At 36.1% G+C, this 26,198-nt stretch overlaps 1 protein-coding gene across 3 annotated transcripts in view; it reads right to left on the reverse strand.

The window, feature by feature from the left end:
• LOC131438675 (guanine nucleotide exchange factor DBS) overlaps nucleotides 1–26,198 on the reverse strand; it is a 292,063-nt gene that overhangs the window by 190,431 nt on the left and 75,434 nt on the right. For all 3 annotated transcript variants that reach the window (XM_058608848.1, XM_058608846.1, XM_058608849.1), the window contains exons 3-4: nucleotides 9,709–10,295; nucleotides 9,531–9,646 (exon numbers count right to left, since the gene is read on the reverse strand). In XM_058608848.1, coding sequence (XP_058464831.1) covers nucleotides 9,531–9,646; nucleotides 9,709–10,295 — 703 coding nt within the window. The remainder of the gene's footprint in view (nucleotides 1–9,530; nucleotides 9,647–9,708; nucleotides 10,296–26,198) is intronic.

The following is a 26,198-nucleotide window of genomic DNA, read 5'->3' on the forward strand; positions in this document are numbered from 1 at the left end:
TTTTTGTGATGCATAAAGGTTACAAAAGTCTTAAAAATCTGTCAGCTTTTCAAAATATTAAGAAAAATCTGAAGAAGTCTGTTTCGAGTATTTCAAAAAATCTGTGTAGCTAAAAGGATTGGTTTAGCAGAAAAATCTGTATATATGGAAATACTAGCTACAACACCTATCTACCTCAACCAGGACAGATGGAAATTATTTCTTTCTCGCGAAATAATCTTTTCGTAGATCGCATAAGAAAATTGATTTCAATAAACCGATTGCTTATGAATCGAACCGAGTAAAATATCAAAATGATGTTTAAAAAAAAGCGCCAAACGATATGCAACCTGTAACCGAGTGTGAGTTTCGTTGCTGCGCTACATTGTTAGTAACAATCATCTGCGACAACGTCTCAATGGCGGTTCTATGGTGTGTTGGGAACAGCTATGCGAAATATTTAGCCTACTAGATTGAAATCGTTTTTTTTTATTTTGTTGTTATGCGTGAACTGTTTTAATAGATTTTAACTAGGGCTATTGTACCAATAGTCATCTCATTAGTAGAGTCGACATATTATTTTGCCGATAATTCGATTTTTAATCAACGAATTGTGACAAAATCGGATACAATATCTTTGCTTCGAATCCAAGAAGCAATACCGCAGAAAAAATAGTTCGAAAAATCAAAAGCGAAAGCACATATTTTCATTTCGCCCTTAGGGTCAATCTATCGACCAGAGACCAGAGAGTTCATTCTAACTATGCAAAACAGTTCCCATTTTTTTCATTCGTTCTACTAAAATTTGGTATTTTAAAGCGAAAACCATACAAGAGAAAATTATATATCGTTGATAACAAAGTTTTTAATAGTTAATGCAGTGATTTTTTGCATATATTTATGGTGACAATCGTTCACTTAAGTGCACTTTATATATAAAATTTCTATTGCATTCTTAAAAACTATGACCGTTTCAAAATATATAGTCATCAATATACTCTCTTATGGAATTCAATCACTCTTTTTAAAAGATTAGTGAAGTATCGTTCTTCTACAGAGAACTTTTGTTTACTTATTCTTCCAGAAGAACTAGTTCTTTAGAAACCGTTCGTGAGTGGATTGCCCATCTCTAACTAATGGTCTTCGTATATGAGTATATTTATGATTGATTAATACCAAATTTTGTTAAAAAAAAGGCGGGTGGGTAATGTCAGAGACCTAACTGGATGTCGTGAATACGAAAACAACAGGCATGTTCCTTAACACTTCTGAATATCAATTAGTTGATCAATTGTATGAATTATGCAAGCATTCCCCTGATCTCGATTACCGCATTCACTTGATCTCGATTACCGTGAATTTCACATGGCAAAAAGTGCACAAATCTAATCTAACAGTTCTAGATTTGCACTAAACTGAGGTTTTTTTACCTTCGATTTGCGAAGAAAAAATCCTAATAGTTCTTTAGAAGACTTTTAGAGCCATTAGAACGGCTGATTTTGTATGATGCTCCCCACCGTTGTCCTCTTTTCGTTGTTTTTTCGCCAATTCAAACAACTGGCAACTGTGACGTAATCGCTCTTGTCGGAAGCGAAACTATAAACAATTTTTGTTAAGAGGTTTCTTTTTACTTGATTTCGTTTGTAGCTTTTTCACTAATGGGCGGTCCTAACGGCAATAAAAATAACCGCATACTGAATTTTAATGTCGATTATTTCATTTCGTATTTGCATTTCATTGGAAAAAACTATCCGGATGCTGTACGGGATTCATTCCTGCCTTTCAGAAGGACCAAATTGTGGAACTCACTACGACACTAAGCACTGTTCGGAACATTTTTCTCGAACAATATAGCAGATATTTTGTTCTCTTCCTCAGAACGCGTTCTGATTGGCTGGTGTTGACATGGGTCAAATGAGACAGGTTTTTCAATAGTGTACTATTGAAATACTTCAATGCTTTTGCTATACACGTTTAAATTGAAAAATGTCGATTCTATTGGTATTTAGCTTATATAAATCCTTTCACAGATCACTGAGCTATAAGCTTTCAAAATACGAGAAAGGCAAACGCGCCTTATGAATTATCCTCTTTGATACTCGTTTATACTAAACATTTAAGAAAAGTGTAATTTTGAATTATTTGAGATTATGTCACACAACTGAATATTTTATCATAAAATTGTGATCATATTTCCGATGGCATGTAGTAAAAATTGTGTTGATTCGTTAGATACAACAAGAGATATTCACGATCAAAAACTTATCACTCTCTCAGATGGTTGATTTTGAAAAGGCGACCCATAGTAAAGTAAGTCGTATTCATGACAAAAGCAAACTTATTGCATCCAATAAACAACTATATTTTCTTTTGCTCAATTAACGTTTCCTCATTTCGCATATAGGAAGACAGTGACTCAAAAATAGCTTCTAAACGAGCCGTCTACATATCTTCACTTCACTTCACTTCTGAAAAATATTCTACTACCATGATTAATCAAGCAAAAGAGAAGGAAAATACTCCATTGTTCAACCGTAAAACATGACAGGTGGGTTATGTCCTAGATATAACTGGAGGACGTGAATACGAATAAAACTTCACACTTCCGAATATCAAACATCGTTCCTATTAGTTGATTGGTTGTGTGACTATTGCAACTTTTACTGCTTCGCTTCCAGAAATTACCCTGAAGTACGACTACAAACATACTCAACCACAGAAATAACTGAACAAATGGATTTAGGAATATTGTATTCTAAACAGAGCCGATTTGTTGAATTTATCCGATGTTAACAACTGTACTTTTTGCCACCATTTATTTATCTACTCTGGAACCTGAATTCTGGACATTCAGGAACTGAGCTAAAGAAATAAATTCAAAAACTGGGACTGGCTCCGAATCCAGTTGCCAAATTCCGGCTCGGAATCTATATCAAGATTTCAACTGTACAATCTAGTTCTAGAATTCTGGAACTGGTTTTCAGAATCCAGGTTCCGAATTCATTTCTAGAACTGAATTCCGAAGCCTGAATTAGGGAACAGTAAATTCAGTCCCAAATTCTAGTTCCTGAAGCCCAGTTTCGAATCCAATAATTTAATTAAATTCTGAAACTGAATCTGGGTATGGTTAAAAAGTCAGCTGCACAATTCTGACTCGGAGTCCAGATCTAAAATTTTGAACCAGAATCCAGAACTCTAAAGTCGAATTCCACATCCTGGACGTAAAATAAGGCACTAAATTCAGTTACAAAATCTAGAATTAGGATCCAGTTCCAGCGTCTTAGTTTTAACTTTTGAACCAGTATTCTGGAACTAAATTCTAAACCTCAAATTAAATGTTCTTCAGCTAAAATAATAAACCACCAATTAGAGCATGGGGTTCCCAAAGTGGTCGATATAGACCCCTTGGGGTCGATATCCTTTTTACGGGGGTCGACATAAACGATAACTGACTATGGGGGTCGACGAGGTCTAGAAATCGACCCCCTTTTGTTGGATATAAGTTGTAATTTGAAATATTCATGCTTAAAAAGTTCGCAGAAACTGGTAAGTATTCTACATCAATATTGAAAAAGCAAGAAATTGAATTTTCAAAGGAATTTGTTAATGGGTGTCTGAAGCCTAAGTTGATTTTAGTAAAGGGGTCCATGACCCAAAATAGTTTGGGAACCCCTGAATTAGAGTGACGATGCAAAATACAGGGAAATTATTTGTATGATATATTATTTGCTGGCCTAGCGGACTGACTTTCGGCTCATTTCCTCAGAGATGGCTGAACCGAATATTACAAACTCAGATTCAAATGAAAGGTCTCGGAATTTTCTCGGAAATTTCGAAACCGATTTTTATAAACTAAGATGCGAATGAAAAATCGTGAAATTCTTCAAAAAGTCCCCGGAAAGTTAATCCAGATCCGACTTCCGGTTCCGGTATTACAGCACGATAAGTGAAGAATTAACAAATTTTTTACCAGAACCAGAAGGAAGTTTCAATTTTTTCTTCAATTAAATGTTGTTGGTATGTTTAGCGGTTTGTATTTCATTTTTGTTCGGAGGAAACGAATGTACTAGAAGACCTTTCCGTTGTTTTGTGTTTTCTATTTTTTTTTCTGTGGAAAAATTCTGTTTGAGAATAAAGACTGGCGCTCTGTTTCAGGCAGAATTGTTTTTGTACAAAAAAAAAAGAATCCTACAACTTAACAAAATAAAATTAAAAACACACCCATCTAAGAATATTTTATTTGTTATAAAGAAAAAAATTTCCACAAAGTAACTCAAGTAACCAGAAGTTTCACAATTACATAAAACATTCACTTTCGTGCTGCTTAAGAGTAAGTACACACGGATTTTTTGAGAATATGAAAGTATAGAACAAGTTCCGCGTGACCTTTCTCGCTGCATAGAAGCTGAACATTGTATTCTAGAAGTAGAAGAATGCTGCTTAGAATTTGTACGCTGCTTAAGCAAAATCAGTCCCTTTTATGCGAACTTTTGGTTAGTTGGGAATGAAAAACAAAAAAAAATACACAACCAATTCACGAGCTCGGTATAGTAAAATGCCGATACAAATCGGCAATACACAATTTTGCTGATTGTTCTCCAGTTTCATTTAGTAAATTCACTGGTTTTTCGGCACAGTGCATCTTTTTGCCGAGATTTGGAAAAATATTGTGCTGACCTCATCGGTTACTAACAATTATCCCGAAATCGGCAAATGCGTTTGACGCAATTTTGAAATTTGTTTTAGTTTTGTCGAAATTCGGCTAGACAACTGTCATTTACATTATTTATTTTGCCGAGATTCAGCGAAAAAAAAATGTGTAAGAGGTCTTCTGATACACAGTTCCTTCCAATAAACAATGATGTTGTGTCGAGAAGCTTGTTACGATCGAAACTCAACTTAAAACGAGCGAAGAGTGAGCGAGTAGGGTAACAGAGGTATTTTGGCCCACTTTAGGATTAATTTTATTTTGGCCCACTTTGAATAAATATCCACCAAATGTTGTAATATCTTTGAAAAACCCTTCCGCAATAGGTAATTTAATGTATTTACCTTCAAATTTATGTAACATGTGTTACTTCACATCAATTAAATCCAATAAAATCGATAAAGTTTGTTAGGTGGGCCAAAATATATGAAGTGGCCAAAATACCTCTGTTACCCTATGAGGAGAGAAATCAACCTCGATATTTTCCAAGATTGGCTACGTCGGTCGATTGGCGGTACCACAAAATACACCTTTGCTTCTGATTCGTTTGCTAGTTGTATTTGAACTGAACTCTACTTTACTGATTGTTACATAATTTCCCGTATAACATTGATTAAGCCATGTATATGTTTTAACGAAAGAACACACCAATGAAAGGAACGGTGGAAACTGAACTACGCAAGGTTTGTATAAACTTGTTTTGCGAAAACTTAATTACTCTAACCAACAACCAATGATATAAAATCCGCTAAACAGATCAACACTTTTTAATCGAAGAAAACATCCAAAACGTCGCCTATTTTTAGAAAGCTGCTCATATTTTCTCGATTACTTTGATCAATATTGAATTTAGGTTGCAGGGCTCATGAATACATATATATTGGGGAATGATAAAAGACACTTTTTTAAAAGTGTGTTTTCATATAAATTTAAGTGTATTTAAGTTGGGACTACTAATTTATCATACTTTCAAAAGTTGTGAGAATTTGTCCACATATTTTTAGAGATATTGGTACTTGAATACTAAGTATTTTTGTTATCTAATTAGTCCACAAGCGTTTTAGTTTGTTAACTTAAAAATAAGCAACCTTCGACAAAAATATGTATTTTTGTAATAACAATATATTCATAGATACTTTGAAAATTGAAAAAAAAATCATTGGAAAAAATATGTTATTTTATGTTAGAAAGTTAATTTTGGGTGTCTCTGATTGGTACATTGTCGCAAAATTGATTTACCGGTAGCGACACCTGCCAATGAAAAATGGAACCAAAAAAAAGAGGATTCTTTCGGAAATTTTCATATCGGCAGTAGTGATTTGCAACATTTTTATCGTTCATTCAAGAGTACAAATAGATATCAGCAATAAAAGTACACTCGGAGTAGAAGAAAATCGATTTCAAAGGGATTACTACTACTTTTTTTTAGTGTAAACTACGATTAAATATGGAAAATCTACAGAAATGTGTGAAATTGGGTAAGGTTAGGTTTTTTCGGATCAACATTTTTTTAAACAGGAACCAGTGTAATGTTGATTTCTCGCGTACTAGAATGTATAGCGATCGAGTACCATTTATATCGGAAACTTTATTTGTTATTTCCAGGCATTTGAAAAATGGTATCGAACCAAGTTTAATGCTCTATTCTGAATAAACGGTAGATTTCGCACAATGAACTAAGATCAACATTACCGCCTCAGAGTAAAAACTTTTTCTTCAACTTCTACTATGATTTTTCAAATGAATTTGCCCGTTTTCATAAGACATCGTTGAAAAGGTGGAGTAGTTAGAAATTTTCCTACCGATTTGACAGCTCTTGCTGAAAGTATCATTTCTAAACAAGCAGCGCCTCTACATTTCAGTTTTGCGACAATATGCCAATAAACAGTGCATCTTCTACTTTTCTTGCTTTAATACAGTCTACAACTTTGCTAAAGACGTCTCTGTCTCTCTGTCTAGTAATATATGCAAAATATTTTTTTCAACTCATTTCTATGAGGAATAATGATCACGTAATTATATAAAAAAGGGAACAATCCCAAACAAAAATTCTTCTGAAGACGTGAAAGCTCCACCATCAACCCCTGAAGCACAATCGAAAAAATAGCGTGTTTTTTCTAGGTCTGACTTTCCTTCTCAATTCACCTAATGGTGCGATAATGCCTTTATTTTGCCATTTGAATAGTATCATTGCTATTCGTATTGTAAGCTTATCAAATGACATCTGTAACAGTAGCTTTCAAATGCGTTGAAAACTTTAGTTATCGATTCAAGCATCTCCGAGAAATGTTGGTGCATTGAAAAACACGGCGGATTATCGGTTACGCAACCTATAAGAATACAACTCTCGAGCTGGAAATGTTCGCCATAACTTCCATAAACTTTTAAATAAGCCTTAAATTATCGAAATTTTATAAGTCATCTCAGTTTTTATATTTATCGGATCTAATGTCGGATGATCTATTCGACGCCAACAGATTTTGTAGCGGTGAAAGTCGAAAGGATTTTTTTATGGGGAACCTTAAAATATTGACAACAACGCCACACACAACAACTAGCGGAGCGAAAATCCGCAGATTTGTTATATAGTGCTATAGACATTTATTGTAACAGACTTTTGAAAATCGAGTTTTTCGCCAACTTTGGTCAACATTATTTTCGGATTTATACTTTTGCAAACGTCTCTGCAGATTTTCGAAATTTTTACCTGGCATCTCTGCTGTTGCCGGACGGTGGATGGAATTAGAGATGTCGGATTTTTCGAATTACTCGATTATTCAATTGAAGAATCCAACCAACTCTTCTGCGATCGCTGCGCTGCTCGAGTGGCGAGCTTTGAACTAAGCGATGGTGATAGTTTTCAGAATGCTTTTTTTTCTTATGAATCGAATACCTAAAATAATGATTCAGTTCAGTGTTTGATTCATATTTATGGAGAAATCGTAGGATGAAATATCAAATTCAAAGAAGTGAGGTTTGGTACTGTTTTCATATTTGGGAAATTGTTTGTTTTTATGGTTAGATTTTGAGAATTTATAAATTATTATCAAAAGTTGTTTTACCCATCTATTTACTCATGTTTTATCATCTGAAGCAAATCTGTAAACTGAAAACTTCAAATTTCATCTGAGATTTTCAAGTGTGTAGGACAATTGCAAATCATATGTTTGAAGACAACACGTGAATATTCATTTGTTTTGCCTGTATTTGTAAGGTTTTGCTTCTGTATTCGTTCAAAGTCAAGTAAATTGAAAAATTCGTCCAAAATTTTTCTAAATATATGGGATAAAAAAGAATTCAGAACCATAACGCTATCTCGCGGTTATCACGCTAATTGGACTCTTCAATTATCGGGTCTAATTTTCAAACTAATCGATCAAATTTCAATCGATTATCTGGGTTAGTAATCGATCACTCGATTAATTATTCGATTATTATAAAGGGATTTTCCCAGCCCGGTGGCAAGGATAGGGCGCTGCAGCAAGTGCTAGCGTGGCCTACATCTGGGGCATTTGGTGGGCAATCAGAGCGCTCAAAGTACGGTAAACAAACATTCGAGCATTTCAATTCGAGTAAAATCTTAATTTCCTTATCGTAGTGATGATATTCTGATCGATAATTTGCGGGGAAGTGCTTTAAAAGGTACTGAATAAACAAGTAGTTTGTAATATCTAAATTTTTGTTAGCCATTCTTCTTCATTGTTTTGGTTTTTGCAGAATGATGCTGGCCACAGTTTCATGACGTCATAGCAGGGGGCTGGATTTTCCAAACTATTCGATTAGCTCAATAATCGAACATTAGTTTCAAACTAATCGATTAAATATTACTCGATTGTCTGGCTTATTAATCGATCGGTATTATGACATCCTTGGATGGTATTTCAATGGAAAATCACTGCTGATTTGAATTAATCTCATGAGTATTTATATTGCCAGCTATTTTCTCAATGTAGCTGATAGCATTGCTCAGACAAATTCACCGTTTCAGATTGATTAAAGAACGTTTACTCGAAATGAATGATAACGATAAGAACAAATAAAGATAAATAATAGAATTACTATAGAAAAGCTTAGATAAAAAACTATATTTACTTTCGTTTATGAAATGTACATGAAAATGCGCTCAATGAACTTGTGTAATTCTGCTAGATGTAGAAGAAACATGAAACAAACGGAATGGTTCTACTTCAAGCAACAGTTGACGAATTTCGAAAAAAAAAATGCAATAACTGATGAGCGAATCAGCAAGGAAAATGTACAGCCTAAATGACGATTCAGTTATGAAATGATAATAGTATACTAACATCAAATCGCAGCATGACTAATTGGTATTCACAAGCACGAAATTTCGATGAACTGTTCAGGTATTTGCAATCCAACAACAATCAAACACGCAAGCCATACAGCTAAATTAACGGGACGCGACTCCGCCTTTTGTGGTCCGAATAGAAATATGATGAGTATCATGATTAATTTGTTACTAAAGTTCACTAATGACAATTTATTATTTTATCTTTCCAGGGGGATTAACCAGTGCAAGGCAAATTAAACACTTTCTAATGCTAACATTAATCCTTAAAACTAAATTGTTGAGATGGCTGAACCTGAAATGTTGACTCGCGATACTTTCAGTTTAAACCACCTTTGGTACGAAAAAATTAAAACTCTTGTTGGTTCGAGAAATGAACCAATCAAAATTATTATCAAAATTAGTACGAAAATTAGTACGAAAAATTAACGGAATTTTACTTGTTAGAACCAAACCAACAATAGTAAAGGATAGAAACAGATAGCATTCCTTCGTTTTACTCTAGTAGATAATCAAGGTACTACGAGGGCTTACCTTTCGATTGAGCTAATATTACCGAAACGTTCGCCCACTTCACGGTCACCTTCCTTCTTTGCTCGCATTTCATCCAACAGCACTTCTCCGTGGCGTCCGGCAGCCATGATATCCTCCTAAAATAGAAACCAACACGTAAATCTCGGAACCCCCGAAACCAATTCCAGCAGGGAACAACCTTCAACTTTTCGTACTGATCGCCTTGTTCCTCGATCAACCGTTCCGTAGCATCGACCGAGTTAGGGAACTCCATTTCATGGATCGATTTCATAAACGCATCCAGATTGCACGAGATCATATTGGTCAGTCCGGAGAACTTCTCCAGCGATATCCGCTGCTGGATCCAGTCGTGATGAGAATACGCCAAATCCCCACCCAAATCGAACGTCAGCTGAGTTCTCGAAATGTACTCATGCAAATCCTCGAGCGTGGCACACACAATCACCCGGAAACGGAACTCATCCTTGAAAAACTTATTGCTGACCTCCGAAATGGCCTTCTGCAGAAACCCGGACGGTCTCAGGACGTACACGAAGTGCACCATTCCGGGAAAGTAGATGGAAATTTTCAACAGAACCGCTTTCACCGCCGCCCACCGATCTTTCCGTCGATCGATTATAAGATTGAATCCAAGATCTGCTTCCGACAGCGACGGTACCGAGGTCAGGTACAGTATCAGCTTCTGGTAGTCCAGATCGGACAGATTGTGAAAGTTGTTGTAGTCCGGAAAGGTGATCAATGGGCAACCGTCCTTCGAACGACCACCTGTGGAAGACACAATTTAACAAATACAAAAAAATACATCAGAATGCTGTAAATTTACATATGACGTTACTGTTATAATGTTCATGATAGAAAGCCTTCTGAAAAGACTCTAGAAGAGTAGTACGAGATCGGAAAAACCAAGCACTATCCAGGGAAAGACTAATTAAATCATTCAACTGTCCAAAAGGAAGTCGCCATGTTGGATTTTGAAATACATTTCAACATCGGTTGGCTTCACCTGCTTTTCGAACCCTTTTTAATAGACATTTGAAGAATTGTAACACACCGAAAGTCGTCGTTGTAGATTTTCGAACAATTTTGAAATCAATTTTCTTCACCTACTAAAGCATTTATTTAATTTAATGACAGAAAGCTATCATTTTAAAATTAAATTTAAAGACTGTCCCAGAAAGTATGGACGCAACCAAAAACCGCTGCCATTTTGCAGTGGCTCAGAATCTGTCAATTTTTATGGCTGCGCCCTGTTGTTTACACTCTTCTCTAACCACTTGTGCAGTTGTTTATTCGTTTTCATTAGTTTGTTTGGAAATGTATGGACTTTCAGCAGAACAACGTCGAAAAATTGTGTACAAATGGTACACAGAATGCGGACTGTCACTGAGAAAGATAGCAAAAATGGAAGGAGTAAGTTGAAAAACCGTGCGAAATGCAACCAGGAAGTTCGGTGAGGATAACACCTTTGAGGATAAACCGAAAACGGGTCGAAAAGAAGGTCCCGTTAACCCTCAGTTGGATAAACGTATACTAAAGGCGTTCGAGCAAAACAAGGAGGTTTCAGTTCGAGATGTGACCAAAAAAGTGGGCACATCGACGTCAAATGTTCTTCGTGCTAAAGAACGTTTGAATCTTCGAACCTACAAGAAGCAGAAACAACCAAAACGTAGTCCGAAACAAGAAGCATCGATCGGGCCGAGAGTTCGAAAGCTGTCCAATACGATTTTTGCTGGAAATTTGAACTGCATAATCATGGACGACGAAACCTACGTGAAACTCGATTACAAATCCTTGCCAGGACCACAATATTATACGGTGCGAGAAGTGCAAGTGTTAAACCAGTCCGAGACATCGATTGAAGTCGAAAAATTTGGGAAGAAAGCTATGGTCTGGCAAGCAATTTGTAGCTGCGGTAAGATTTCGAAACCCTTCATCACTGCTTCAATAAACAGCGAAATATACATCAAGGAATGTTTACAAAAACGACTTCTACCCATGATTCGAAGCCACAAGGATCCTGTTGTCTTCTGGCCAGATCTTGCTTCTTGCCACTACTCGAAATCAACGGTAGAATGGTATACTACCAAAAATGTCACTTTCGTCCCAAAAGACATGAATCCACCAAATTGCCCACAACTTCGACCAATTGAGAAATTTTGGGCATTAACGAAGGCACATCTTAGAAAACATGTCCATTCAACAGTTCGAAAAAGATTGGAAAAAAGTGTCAAAACTTGTCGCAAAGAAGTCTGTACGGAATTTAATGAGGAACGTTCGCAAGAATGGCTAAGTAGCAAATGTTGAGAATAATATTCTGTTGTTGTAGTCTAATATTATCAGTATATCGAATAAAATTTGAATATCTAACACTTGTGAATTATTTACAGTGAAATCAAAGTGTGTTCATACTTTCTGGGACAGTCTTCATGTTGATTACGAGCTAGAATATGATTGTTTTGAGTCAATTTCTCCCTTCAACATCAACAATGGTCTCTGATAGATTTGAATTGAAAATTTGGTTTAGCCAAACGACAAAAATATTTGTTCCAGCTGATTTTATTTCCTATTGAATATTGATTGAATTGTCAACAAAAGTTGAATTGATGTTATCGGCAATTTCTGATGTTGATTTAATCCTGCTATACCTTTTTATCGAGAAAAAAATTTGGGTCAATTTTGGTTTGACAGGTGTGGGTTTAACAGAACCGTAATAATTTCATTTCGTATAAACCAGAGCAATTTTTCTCCGCCTTTAAAGAACGCTGAACCTTTTCATAAGAAAAATTTTATCTGCTTCTTTCATGTCCTAGGGTCTTTTCTACAATTTAAGTCACAGACTAACAGACAGGACACTCAAATTAGATTCTTCAATCATTTTAACGGTCATTTCGAATATTCCTTTATTTGGGACAGTACTCACATGTGTCATGATGGCGCCACGTTACCCTATCAAATAGATCCTGTCGGTCATCTAGACTGTGTTTATTTTGTTCATTTACCAACAGAGTTGCCATTCATACAGAATTACCTGTAATGTATTGATTTGTATACGTCCATGCGAATTTAATGCAGGATACAGATTTAATACATATTGCCAAAACTATATACATAATTGCAGGCCCGTACCCAGGATTTCGTTTCGGGAGGGGCCCAAAGATAAAAAATAATGTTACTGAAGATTGCTTATGTACCTAATTCTCGGTGTGCTTTTTACGGGTTCTTTTAACAGACACTGGAACTGTTATTGTATTACATTTCTTTACGTTTACTGTCTTGTTATTTCTGCAACACATGTCTTAGACCTTCTAAATAATTATATATCTGTTTTTGATTTCGGGAGGGGCCCGGGCCCCTCGGGCCCCCCCCCCCCCTCTGGGTACGTGACTGCATAATTGTGCTACTTCTCATCCTCCAGCGCAATACAAAATCGAACCCGTTTTGTTACAATATTTACTTGCTTCTGGTCTACCGCCACTTAATTTCGGGTGAAAACTACCAACACAATAAAAAAAAAGTCTAGATGAACAACGTTGAGTCAAATAAATGGTTACCTTCCAACATCTCGAAAAAGTTGAATATCATCGTTATCCAATAATTTATTGTGACGATTCATTTTCAAATATTTTGATGAGATCAGGCATCGCTGCAAGCAGCTGATCGGTGTTGACAAACGAAAGGGAAACCAAGTAGTAAAAAAACTTTTACATAACACAAGGGGTGTACCGATAGTAAATAGTTCGCGCAGTACAATATAGGTGGAACTAGTGCATCACGAAAAATTATTTTTATAAGAATTTACTCATACTGTCATGTCTGTTAGTCTGTGTTTAAGTTTCATGTATTGATAATTCATATTTCTGAAAATCGCATAACACATTTCGACAGTCCCACGACAAAAGGACCTAACTGCAAATGGCAGTTTCTCTTAGTTTACTTTTTCTTTCACGATTTACCGGATTGATTTTATATTCGACGCTCTTCGCAAAAGTTTCTAGTTAAAACTACAAGCTTTCGATTAATTTTGAAAACTTTGAAGAAGTTGCAGTAATGGCTCCATAATGATCAAAAGAGAAAGTAAACAAAGAGAGGCTCTCATTTGCAGTTAGGGCCTTTTGTCGTGGAACCGTCGATTTTGTTCACAATATATATTTGATGCTGGATGTCTATCTTGACCTGACTGATGGAGCACCCGATGATTGGTTACAGTGAATATTAAAATATTTGGTGTTTTGTACTATTTTCATTATCTCTGCGTGATCCATATCCTCTCAATAGCGAAAACAAAATCTACAATTAATAATGCTGCTTACCGCACGATTCCTCGCATGGGCTGAATCACTTCTGATGTATTTGATGTATTAGCAAAAGTAAATGGTATGAACCCTGAATTATGGTTTTCTTTTAGTTGCGTGTACCACTTACGATTTACTTTTTTCAGTGCGTGTATCGCATTGATTTTAAATTAACTGCACATTTACTTTTTTCACAATCAACGTTAATGTGAAAACGGAAATTAATTATTTCTTTTTGCGAATTAAATTAAATGTGCATTTTTGAAGTAATCTGCCTCTTGATTCCTCGCCTGTTTGAGGGTTAATCATTTGCGTTTCACTTTGCACTGTCCCCAGTACACACAGAGAAATGGAGCTTGTTTAAGACAGTAACAAAACAGTTAAATTTTATTTATGATAATTTCAAGCTAGAATATGATTGTTTCAAACCAATTATTTTTAAAGAAATCATTTTATTCTTAAGAATAAAACAAATGATTTTAACAAACAAAAGCGTAAATAGAAATCCTAATCATTTTAGGTCTATATCTTATCATTTATTTCAACTGTCAAGTTTATAAATTCAAAGCCCTACATATATTATCTGTATCTAAAGTTAGTAAATTTTAAACTGAATTTGCAAGTTCAATTTACTATGAAATTGCTTGTCAAGAAATTGACAGGAACGCACAGGTAAAAGATTTGCTAGTTTTATCAAAATATTTTTTGAAACCAAACAAATCCACTGAGAAAAATCAAATATCTAGTTTTGTTGTTTCGAGCAAGAATGTTTACTATATTAAACCCAATTGTTTTGTCACTATTTTAATAAAATAAATCTTTTTCGTGAAACCCAAATTAAGTTACATTTACAATATATTTCTTTGTGTGAAACACGTCAACTTGGCATCATCTATGTTAACAAAAATAAATTCCATTTGCTACTTTACATCTCGTCTTCGACTCGTTAATAAACTAAGATCTCGTTCATAGCAACTGGAAGCCTAACATAGACGTCCAGTTTGGCTCTACTTGAGCGACTCTACTCTACTTATTTGACGATTTTGAGCCATTAGTTAAATTAGTTTTTTTTAATAAAACTTTGAAATTTGACATTTCGTATGCAAAAAATTTGAAAATCTGGTGAAATCATCTGGTAAAAGATCAGGTTTGTTAGAGTGTCAACAGAATGACAGAAAAAAAACTAACAAACGCCAGATAAATTTAAAACATTGGCAACTCTGCGTCAAACTGAGAGTATATTTTGAGGTATACAGTTCAAAGTGAAACGCCATTGATTACAGAAACCAGCGCCTGTCCCCGATGGAGTATGAAAGAGGATCACATGTGTTCTATGTGTGAGTGCGCTTGTCATGCGAAATTTTCTTAGGTAATAGAAAAGTGTAAAAACAAAACATAAATCGTGAGGTGTCGGGCCCTGAATATTGTGAGCGAATTTATTAACCGGATCTGTAACAGAATGCAGTGTATGGTCCCGAAGTGCCCGAATCGACAGATCCCTGGTGTCATATCTAATCTTTCGTATCATTGTGCACCGAAAAATCCGTCCATACAAAGGCAGTGGTTTGCTTTTTTGCGGCCTGAAGTACGACAGTGTGAAAACCTTGCGCGTATGTTCCGTACATTCTACGGCTGACGATCACCAGTTGAGTGAATTAGAGAGAGCAAGTTTAGACTACAGACGAACCAGTTTATTGCAACATGGTAGGTTTTAGATTTGCATCAAGCTTGCTTATCATCCGTCAAAAATAACAGATTAAAAATTGAATTTCGAATCTGTGATCAAACCAAAATCAGTGCAAAACTGTTTTCACTGTGTTTACCCAACCAATTTGAACACTGTTAGTGGCTCATTATTAGTCTGGTCGATTCCAGAAATATGTCACTTTTTAATCTGTGAACCTGACATCTGTTTTCGGTTCGAGGAATAGAGCCACGATGTAGAGATTAACAATGGTGACGAGATTTTTCTATGCGTGATTGTGGTTGTCATTTTTTTTAAACTTAGATGCGAGGAAGAAAAATGTAATCAATTGACGTTGCAGTTTTGGATTATGCGAAAAATTGTTCCATTTTAGTTTCATGCGATAATATTGACAGTAAAATGCGGTGTTTTGTTCCGAACTGCACGAATCGACGAACACGAGTAAATGATCAATTCATTTCATTTCATCGTGCACCAAAGAACCCGGTTATTCGTAAAAACTGGTTTATTCTTTGCGGACTGAAATACAATAGTGTAGCAAACTTGCGTGTATGTTCTGCTCATTTCCGGACTGAAGATTACAATTTGAGTGAAACGGAGCGTGGATTTCGCGGAAACCTACGTCGGATTTTGCTACCACATGGTAAGTTTAATATTTATCAACCATTACAGACAGTAGAGTAAATTTCAGCATGGAGAAAGAATTATGTTGTTACGTTTAGTGCAACTCGTGTGGGTCAAATTTATTACTGACGATTCGCCATATTTAAAATAGCGACAAGGGATGCGAACAAATTGGGCTAACCACAATTCAGATGGCTTAGAATAAGAATCAGAAAACTGAAATCATAATTCAATTTAAGTTAGTAAGAGAAGCTTGTGAAACGAAGAAAACTATACACATAATAACTAAGTGGAACATTTTCAATGACAGCACCGCTATCGAAATACAACATAAGAATCAGGGGTGAGAAGCGCGTATGAATTGAGGTCACCACAACCTGTAACGTTGAATAATGGGAAAATAACATAAAAGAACGAGGATAATTTTTCTAAATTAGAAGTATTAACAGTATTGTTTCCTTCGATTTTACAGACAATAAACTTTTAACGCATTTTTATCGATGCAGTTTTCGTTTTTTGTTACTTTGGGAAAGTTTTACAGTTACAAAATGGCTGGAAAATCGCAGTTCTGACTTGAAACAACCGACAAACATAAAAAAAACGGGGTCTAGAAAAACATCTACAATAACTAAGCTACTTTGATTCTTTAACTTCTGATTAGTCTGCACTGAGATACAGTGGGCACCGCAAATCATGATTTCTAAGAAACGTTTCGAAAAATACTCCTTCACCGGCTTATTTTTCAATATTTTTCTACCAAAAAAATACAAAATGTTCGAAAGGTGCTTTGTATTATGCAAATCATTTGAATTAATTTTTTTTTTTGAACGATAGTTCTAAAACAAATTCGCAGAAATAGTGTTCTCGAATTGTTTTTACTTTTAGTTCAAATTTGACAGTTGAGCAGTTGTTCAGTCGTTGTCAAAAATGATTTCTTATTTTAGATTTTCAATACAAATTTCTTCTGTGTAATTTTCTTTATGGGGCATTCCACGCAAAATTTTTGTCGTGAATACGACTTACTTCACTATGAGGTGCCTTTTCGAAATTTATCCTGTACAAGAATGGACAGAACTTTATCACGAATATCTCTTGATGTACTTAACCCAACAACATAATTTTTTCTACAAGCTATCTGAAATATGATCAGGAATTTGTGATTAAATTTTCAACAGCGTGAGAAAACCATAAATAATTGAAAAACAAAGTTTTCTAAAACTTCGAAATAATGAGGAAAATTCATCACGCTTGCTTGCCTTTTTCGCACCCGGACGACGGTTTGAACTGGATGTCGAGGTGAGGTTCTCCCGCCAACATCAGTAAGAACAAACCAAGTATAAATCCTAAAACTCTTAGCTCGTGCTTTTATTTGGACTTCAATCGTCGGGAGGAGAATTTAGTTTCAAAATTATGTTTCAGGAGCTTAGTTCCAGAATACAGGTTATAGAATTCAGAACCAGCATACTGGAAATGGATTCCGGGACTGAATTCAGTTTTGAAACTAGTTCAATAACTAAATTGCAATTGAATTCTGAGCCTGTTCTAAGTTCTGAATGTAGTTCTTGAACTCAGGTCCAGTCCCTAATTTCTGAATTCTTTGAGTCGGTTCTTTTTAGAACCATTAACGTATTCCCAAAGAACTATGCAAAATTTTACTTTACTGTACTATATATTGTCCTTTTTTCAACCAGTTGGAGTTCGTAGTTGTAGGAACTTTCTATTAATTTACTATATAACATGCACCGACTCAGTTTAGGTGCATCGGCTCAAATTCTAGTATTGAAAAGGGGAAAGTTGTCATAATTAATACAAGTGATCAACTAATTGATATTCGAAAGTAAGAAGAAAGTGTTTCAGTTATATTCGTGTTCACGACATTCAGATATGTCTGTAACATTGATTCGTACTTTTTTTTCATTTAACTTTTTTTTCGGTAAAGAACTTGAAAATATTCGACACCTATTTTTTGTTTCAATAAGGTATGTGGAATTTTCGAAATATGATTTTTTGAAGTTACGCGTTTACAAAAAAGAGCATTTTATCCAACAGCCTATTCTGAAAAATCTAATAAAGATACAAAAATTCGTTCAAGACATGAAATGTGCATCTTTTCCTTAGCTTTCAAATAAGCGATTCCATAAAACAACCTTTAAAGTAAATTTAACGTAAATAGTTAAAAATAATAGAAAAAATTCAAACTTGAGCCCAATTTTTTTCTTTTTTGGTTGAAAAAAAGAAGCCTTAGGGTTTTAACTCAATCTTGGCAAAGTTTCAGAGTGGAAAGATTAATCCTTTCGGAGCAGTAAATTTTTCAATCACGACCCACACGCGCGGAGCGTACCGCAGTGCAACTCGCTCGGATACGGACTCAACTTGTCGACACATGTTGCGCCACTGATCGTTTCCTAATATTGACAGTTTATTGTAGACAAGACAGTTAAGATCGCGGTGTAAAAATGAATTCAAAAATCGTTGCTGCAATCCGTTTAACTTTAAGACTCATGCTAGCAAAAATCAAAAACATTCGTTGCCTCGGGATTCTTCTTTCTTTCTTGATTTTTTGCAAGCAAATGATCATTTAGGGGTTAGCCAAATTTTGTGCTAGGGCACATAACCGTTTTTATTATTTTTACGTTTCGTCTTTGACTCATCAGTGCAGAGCAGTTCAAATTGAACTGCCGAGTTTAGCACTAAGCAGTTCAATTTGAACTACTCTGCACTGATGAGTCAAAGACGAAACGTAAAAATAATAAAGCACATGTTTTTTGTGCACCGTATCGGCAGAACGCGAGTAAAATTGGGGCAAAGGATTTATGTGAGTATTGAAATAGTGATGACATACAGCTTTGGACAAGTTGCGAAATAATGCAATTTTCACTATTCAGCTGTGAGGGGAAATTCTGCTGATGCAATTATGATGAATGTTTTTATATTCAGCGACTATACAGAAGTAATTATTACATTTACTTACATTGTAACATTGCATTTCTCAAATTTCAAAATATCGATTGACTTTTTAGAATGAACCATATTTGCCTTCAGGTTATTTTACCGAATTGAAACAAAAATTTCATGCAAAAGATGCAACTAAAGCCAAGAGAATGCAAATTTTAACTATTTTGCCAAAAAAACTGGAGTATTCGTAAGATAGCGCATACGATAAACGCATCAAGATATTTAAAATGAATAATTTTGTTACGAAAGTAGGGAATCTCATGGGAAAAGAAGGGATATTGCGATTCCGAGAACAAAAAGTAAAACTTTGAAACCTTGCCAAGATTGAGGTTAAAACCCTAAGGCTTCTGTTTTCAACTAAAAAATGAAAAAAATAGGCCCAAGTTTAAATTTTTTAATTTTTTTTTATTAATTTTCAACTCTTCATTAAATTTACTTTTAAGGTCATTTTATGGAATCGCTTATTTGAAAGTTAAAGAAAAGACGCACATTTCATGTCTTGGACGAATTTTTGTATCTATTAGATTTTACAGTATAGGCTGTTGAAAGAAGGCTCTTTTTTGTAAATGCGAAACTTCAAAAAATTATATCTCGAAAATTCCACGTACCGCATTGAAATAAAAAACAATCGTGTCGAATATTTTCGAGTTCTTTACCGAAAAAAATAGTTAGATGAAAAAAACTTTTGGTGGCTGATTTTGCGTGGAATGCCCCTTATACTTTCCGTCATGCAGAACGGAAAGTTTCAATATATTGTCAAACGACGAAAGTTTTTCTCGAAATTCTGCGCACGTTCTCTGTATTGAAATTTTTATATAGCTGGATTCATTTTATTTTCCGTTCAAAATAAACCCAAATGACTTTCCATTTGTCAATCTTTACAATGGACCACAGTTTTAGTCAAATTGATGATCCTATTTTCGATGGCATGTAGCAAAAATTTGGTGATACGTTAGATACAACACGAAATATTCACGGTCACAAACTTATAACTCTTCTAGAGAGCAAATTTTAAAAAGGCGCTCCATAATAAAGTAAGTCGTACTCACAACAAAACAAACAATCATAATAAAATAACCGCAATTCCAACCAAATTTTGATTTGCGATGAAAGATTATCATTTTGTGTAGCATATTTTTGTTCAGTGTATTTCGAGAATGACGAAAATCAGCTCAGCACAAAACGGCCAGGGTGCAGTTCAAAATGAAACAAACTAACAAACGCTCTGGCATGCTTTCAATGTGTGCACCACAGAAAACGTAAAGCTGCCCTTACACGAGACAATATTATTGTCAATACAAGGAGTATTGACAATACTTTTGATCGTGTAATGGAAACTTCATTGGATTGACGAAAATATTGTCAAAAAATCAAACCTGCTCATCAATCCTACAATACTTTCTCTCCAGAGAGGAAACAGTTAAATATGTACAATGACCGTTTCTCTCAATGTTACTATATTCAGTTGCAATATTTAAAGCTCCAAACGCATGATTTTTTCGAAAAACGCGGACTCAAGTTACCAAGCCAATTGGATTGACGGTATTGACAATACTTTGGATTGACAATAATATTGTCACGTGTAAGGGCTGCTTAAGAAAATTTTCACGTTAGCCAGTGGTGGTAGCATATTTTCAGTCATCATTTCTCATTGACCATGGCAAAGCTGAAACGTTACGTCGTACCAACACTTGGATAATGTCTCGGACCTGCATCTATCGCAAAATATAGTTTCAATAGTCCTCTGAATATTTGTTTGTTTTCTGACCAGTGATTGTTATTTGATAAACAACACGAATTTTATGCCACAAAACGGAATACGGCATGACTCGCTGTGTGGTATGTGGGAATACAGCGTCGCAGACCGATCGAAATGTCGTCGATCCGCTGCAGAAAGTGACGTACCATAAAATTCCCATCAACGTAGATAGAAGGAAAAAATGGTTAGCTTTTTGTGGTATGTCGAAACGAGACACTACCCAGAACAAATTCGTTTGCAGTGAACATTTTGAAAGCGATTGTTTGGAGCGGGATTTAAAATCGGAACTGCTAGACGGAGTGAAACGTATGATTTTGAGGAAGGATGGTACAGCTTTGACGGCCAATGCCATGTGTGATTTAAAAACACTAATGGTTGTTTTTTTTCTGTTCTAAATATTTCAGCGGTTCCAACAATTAAAAACCCAAAACGCATCAAGCGTAAGACTGTCGTGCAATCTGAGGAAGAGCAACGTAAGCGACGCAAGGAAGAAGTAGAGAAACTGCTGAGCGGTCCGCTTCCGAAACCGATGATAATTTCGTCACGTTCAAATCAAACCACCAATGCCCGAAGTAAGCTTGAGGTGCCAGCAGTTCAAATCAAGCAGCCACCACAAAGCCAGCAACCGAAAGTTACTAAAAATGTCCGATCGGGGTCTCGGTTGGTTGAGGTCGAAAAAAACCAGCTTATTGAGAGCAACAGCCGACTGTTAGGTTTGGTACAAGAAAACACTTGTTTAAAAAAGCAAATAGCTGCTTTGGAGCAGACGATCGAAAAAAAGAATGAAAAAATAAATTTGGCGAAAACTGAAATGCTAAACATAACCGTTGCTCTGCAAGACCTGAAAGATATTGAGAATCGCAATTTGAATATCCGGGTGAAAGAATGGTTGAAAGATATTTTCACTGACAACCAAATAAACAAGTTGCTAGGCAACCAGCTGGATACATCGGAGTGGAGTGCCGAGGATATGCAGCGAGCTTTAAATTTACGCTTCCGTAGTGTCGAAGCCTATGACTATATCTGTGATGAGCTTCGTTATCCCTTGCCGAGAGCCGATGAGGTGGAACAATGGGTGCACGATAGTTACTTACAAACCGGATTGTTGACGTCGGTTTTCACCATTTTGCAAACCTACGGCCGTCAGTTGAACGCACCGGAAAGGGAATGTGTTTTGGTTATCTCGAAGACGAAAGCTAGACCGATGTACACCTACGATTCAACCCGGGATCAGATAATTGATAACGACGGATATCTGTACTGCGTTTGTCTGCAGGGAATCCTGGCGGATTGGCGTCAAATTGTGTATGTGGATTTCGATTTGGCATGTTCGGCGGATCTACTGATGGAATTGTTGAGTAGATTGCACGAAATTGGTTTCAACATATCGGCCGTCAGTAGCCTGTGCGATCATGAAACCGTCGACCTGTGGAGTGAGCTGGATGTGACTCCCGAGAAGCATTTCTTTGTGCATCCTGCCACAGCTGAACCGGTTTACCTTTTTGCCTGCAGCATATCGACGTTTCTAACCATAAGAAAGGTTCTACTGCAGGATGGATTTCTGGTGCAAGACGATGTCACCGTAAACCGAACTGTACTGCATAAGCTGCTCGATTCAAACCATCCGGAAATTCAACAAAATTTGGAAATAACCAAACAGCATTTGTCCAATAAGGTAGAATAGATATTTTTTCACAATGGTCTGTTTCTGGAGTAAAATTATATTTACTTTCAGTCGCATTTCAACAAAACCGAGGACGCCGCAAAGGAACTCATTTCCTACGGTACGGCACAGGCTCTGAAAATTCTCGCCGAAGAAGGAGAGGAAGCCGTTTCGGTGCTAGCGACATTGTTCGAAGTGTTCCGAGATTGGTACGATCTGCTAACAACTCAGATGGCAGATCCAACGTCGACGACGGCGGTACATGAGTTGCCCATCACTCAGCAAAGCTACGGCACAAACCTGGACGAACAGAACATCGTGCTCGATGGAATGTGTGACACCATCGAATCACTGAAATGCAACAACGATCTGAACAACTGTCTTCGGCTAGCCATACTGGTTTCGACCAATTCTTTGCGAAAGCTTTTGGCGGATTTACAAAACAAATGGAACGTTACATCGCTGGCTACGAGCCGATTAACATCGGACAGTCTGAACGAAATATTCGCATATTTCCAGAAAAATCATAACTTTGACAGTGCACCGATCCACAAAATCCTTTCCCTGCTAAGCGTGGCCATCGCCGACAATGACAATTCAGCCGTTACGAACAAAGTTCGTCGGAAAGCTTGCCTCAATACCGACATCCGAGCGCAACGGAAGGATGACATTGACCCGGACGGGGATACGGAAGACGTCAACGAGTTGGAAGCTTGTTCGTTCCTTACCAAAGATATTGCGACCAAGTTGCAGCATAAGTACGAATATTTAGGTGATCAAACGTTTGTCATCGAGCGCAAAAATGACAGCTATGTTGTGCTGCCGGAATTGCCGACCGGCGTAATCGAACCGTCACGGTTATGGATCGAACAAGCCAAAAAACTAGAAACCTATGTCGCTGATATTACCTTCTACAAAAATGAAACCGTCATTGAAAATGTAGTCAACTCGATCGCCAAACGGCATCCGAAAATGGGTACCGACATCATTCGATTGTACGTCGAGAAACGTTTGATGATTAAATTGAAAAATTTGAATAAAGAACTCCAACCAATATCGTAAACTATAGTGTCGCTTGTCCCCTTGGCAAAGAAGACTTTTGATATCACCTTCCTAGTTGGTATAGTTTCAGGAATCGTTTTTACTGAATTGTACAATTATGTTCATAACTGTTGGGGGAAAAACTTGTAGATTTTGAAAACGACACCCAGTCATCGAAAAAGGGGAATAGTAGTTTCAATATTGTGTTCATTCCTTCGTATACACTTTTAGTCATTTTCGTTTTTCAGTGAAAATCGTATACTGTGCAGTATCGATATTCATCCCAAGCTTTGTGTAGTTTTGGTTTCCGAAGAGTTTCTGCGGTGTAATTATTTCGATTTATCATATTTTAGACACACCAAACTTTACCGATTTTCATTATATCGAAAAAAGAATGAAAATTGTAATGCGATTCATTCTTTTTACAGACTTTATTTTGGTTTCGTTTTGTCATAGGAAAACGAAGTGACGTTGACATTGGTACTCTCTTTCGTAGCAGTGAGAGACACTTTTTTCGTTTGTTTGAAAGTGATTATTTACACTGTAATGAACGACATGGTAGCTCTAAGTACGTTGGCATATTAGACTAAACTATGTTGAATAAATGTTCAATTTTACCATGAATAATAATGAAAAAAATTGAACATCCTTGACACGACTACGCACTCCGATAAATCATTGATTGTTGCCCCTACTATTTTGCATGTTCAACACAAATATGTTCTTACCGGTGAAATGACCTTCCACTCGTCTATTAAAACAGTATCGAAAATTTAACTACCGCTCAGTAACTGGTGATGTGAAAACTAAATCACTTGAAAAAAAATATTGAAACTGGCAACAACGGCCAAAAAATATTGAACAGCAAAACATAAGACAAGACCTGACAAGTGAGGGCTGATTTTATTCCAATTTTATGCCAGAATGTTCCAGTTCCAGATTGGCTGATTTTGATAACTCCATCCAGACAATAAGGAAAATAAAAGTTTCTGCTGGAGTTATGAGCAGTGTTGCTAGGTATAAAAGAAATTAAAGCCGTGCTGACTAAAATACATACTTTAAATTCCTCATAAGATGCTTGCGTTTCAAGGTGAAATAATTGAATTTAATTTCAAATAATTTTATTATAGCAGTGGCGTACCCAAGGCGAGGGGGGTTTTCGAAGGGGGCACTTGCTCCGAACGTCACATTTTGAGGAAACGGCAAATCAATACTTGGGACTTTTTGTTTTTGCTGTAGTTCAGCTTTTTGCCTTTCTCATATAGAAAGGCTATGCAATCACTGTGAAAACTGACTTCACAACCGAGGCCCGGAGGGCCGAGTGTCATGTACTATTCGACTCAGTTCGTCGAGATCACAAAATGTCACTCAATTTCCTCAGTGATTACTGAATCGATGTTCACAAACTTAGATTCAAATGAAAGGTCCTATGGCCTCATTCAATTTTGTTGAATTTTCATTTGGATCCGACATCCGGTTCCGGAATTACAAGGAAATATGTGAAAATCTATGGAAAAATACGCTCTCGATTTTCTCGGAAATTTCTAATCCGATTTTTACAAACTAAGATGCAAATGAAAAGTCTTGAAATTCTATTAAAAGTTGATCCAGATCCGAATTCCGGTTTCGGTATTACAGTACGATTAGCAAAAATTTACAGTTTCGTGAGTATTTTTTCACAACGAGGAACACATTTTTATAAAATTTACTGGTAAATTCGGATTCAGTTTGCAGATCCTGTTAGTTGGTGGATATATAAGTCTACTTTGGGACTACTAGTACCCGGTTTCTGTTTCCGAACGCACCGGTAATAGTGAAGAAAAGCTCCAAAACCAGAACTCACTTCGAATTCTCAGCAACGGCTAAACCGATTTTCACGAATCATAATACAAATTAAAGCTCTCAGTGTTTTAAACGATACTGTGCAATTTCTTCCAGATCAGACTTCCGGTTCCGGTTGCCACGCTTAAATCTATATTAACTTGACATAACTGTTTACAACATAGAAGAACGTTTTTGATTTTATTCAAGTTTAAAAAAAAACTTGACAATATATTCTAGTGATGTTTTTGAAAATATAAGTAATATGTGAAAGGCATCATTACACCACTAGGTGGATTACAAAAGGTTTGTAAACTGCCAATCACCCCTATTTTGTATTTCGAACGAATGCGAAAACTTTCATTCTGTATTTCGATCGAGTGATGGTTCCGTATGGGAAACTCGATAGCGATACAGAATATAAATCTTAAAGACACTCACTTTCTTTCAAATGCCTACCAATTGAAAAAAAATCCGAGTTAAAAATTGGTTACATCGCTGTCAGCAATACGATGTATAGCGATTATTGTGCTCGATACAGTAATACAGATATGCTCTCTAAAAATATCGATAATTCTTTTTTCATACAGATAAACACCGATCTTCGCTTTTTGGTTGATTACATTGTATTCAACCACATTGCGACTTTTTTTGTCTATAAATACATTTTTCATTACAGATTATTTTTTTCCGATTAAAACTAAATTTTTGGTAGCTCTGATTGGTAGTGAAGGGACATCGATAGTCAAGGAATACTGTTTTTGGATACGTTTTTAAAAGTCTTGCCGATGACACGACCTGCCACTCG

This window comes from Malaya genurostris, chromosome 3, assembly GCF_030247185.1.
Source record: "Malaya genurostris strain Urasoe2022 chromosome 3, Malgen_1.1, whole genome shotgun sequence".
In the NCBI taxonomy this organism is placed as follows: domain Eukaryota; kingdom Metazoa; phylum Arthropoda; class Insecta; order Diptera; family Culicidae; genus Malaya; species Malaya genurostris.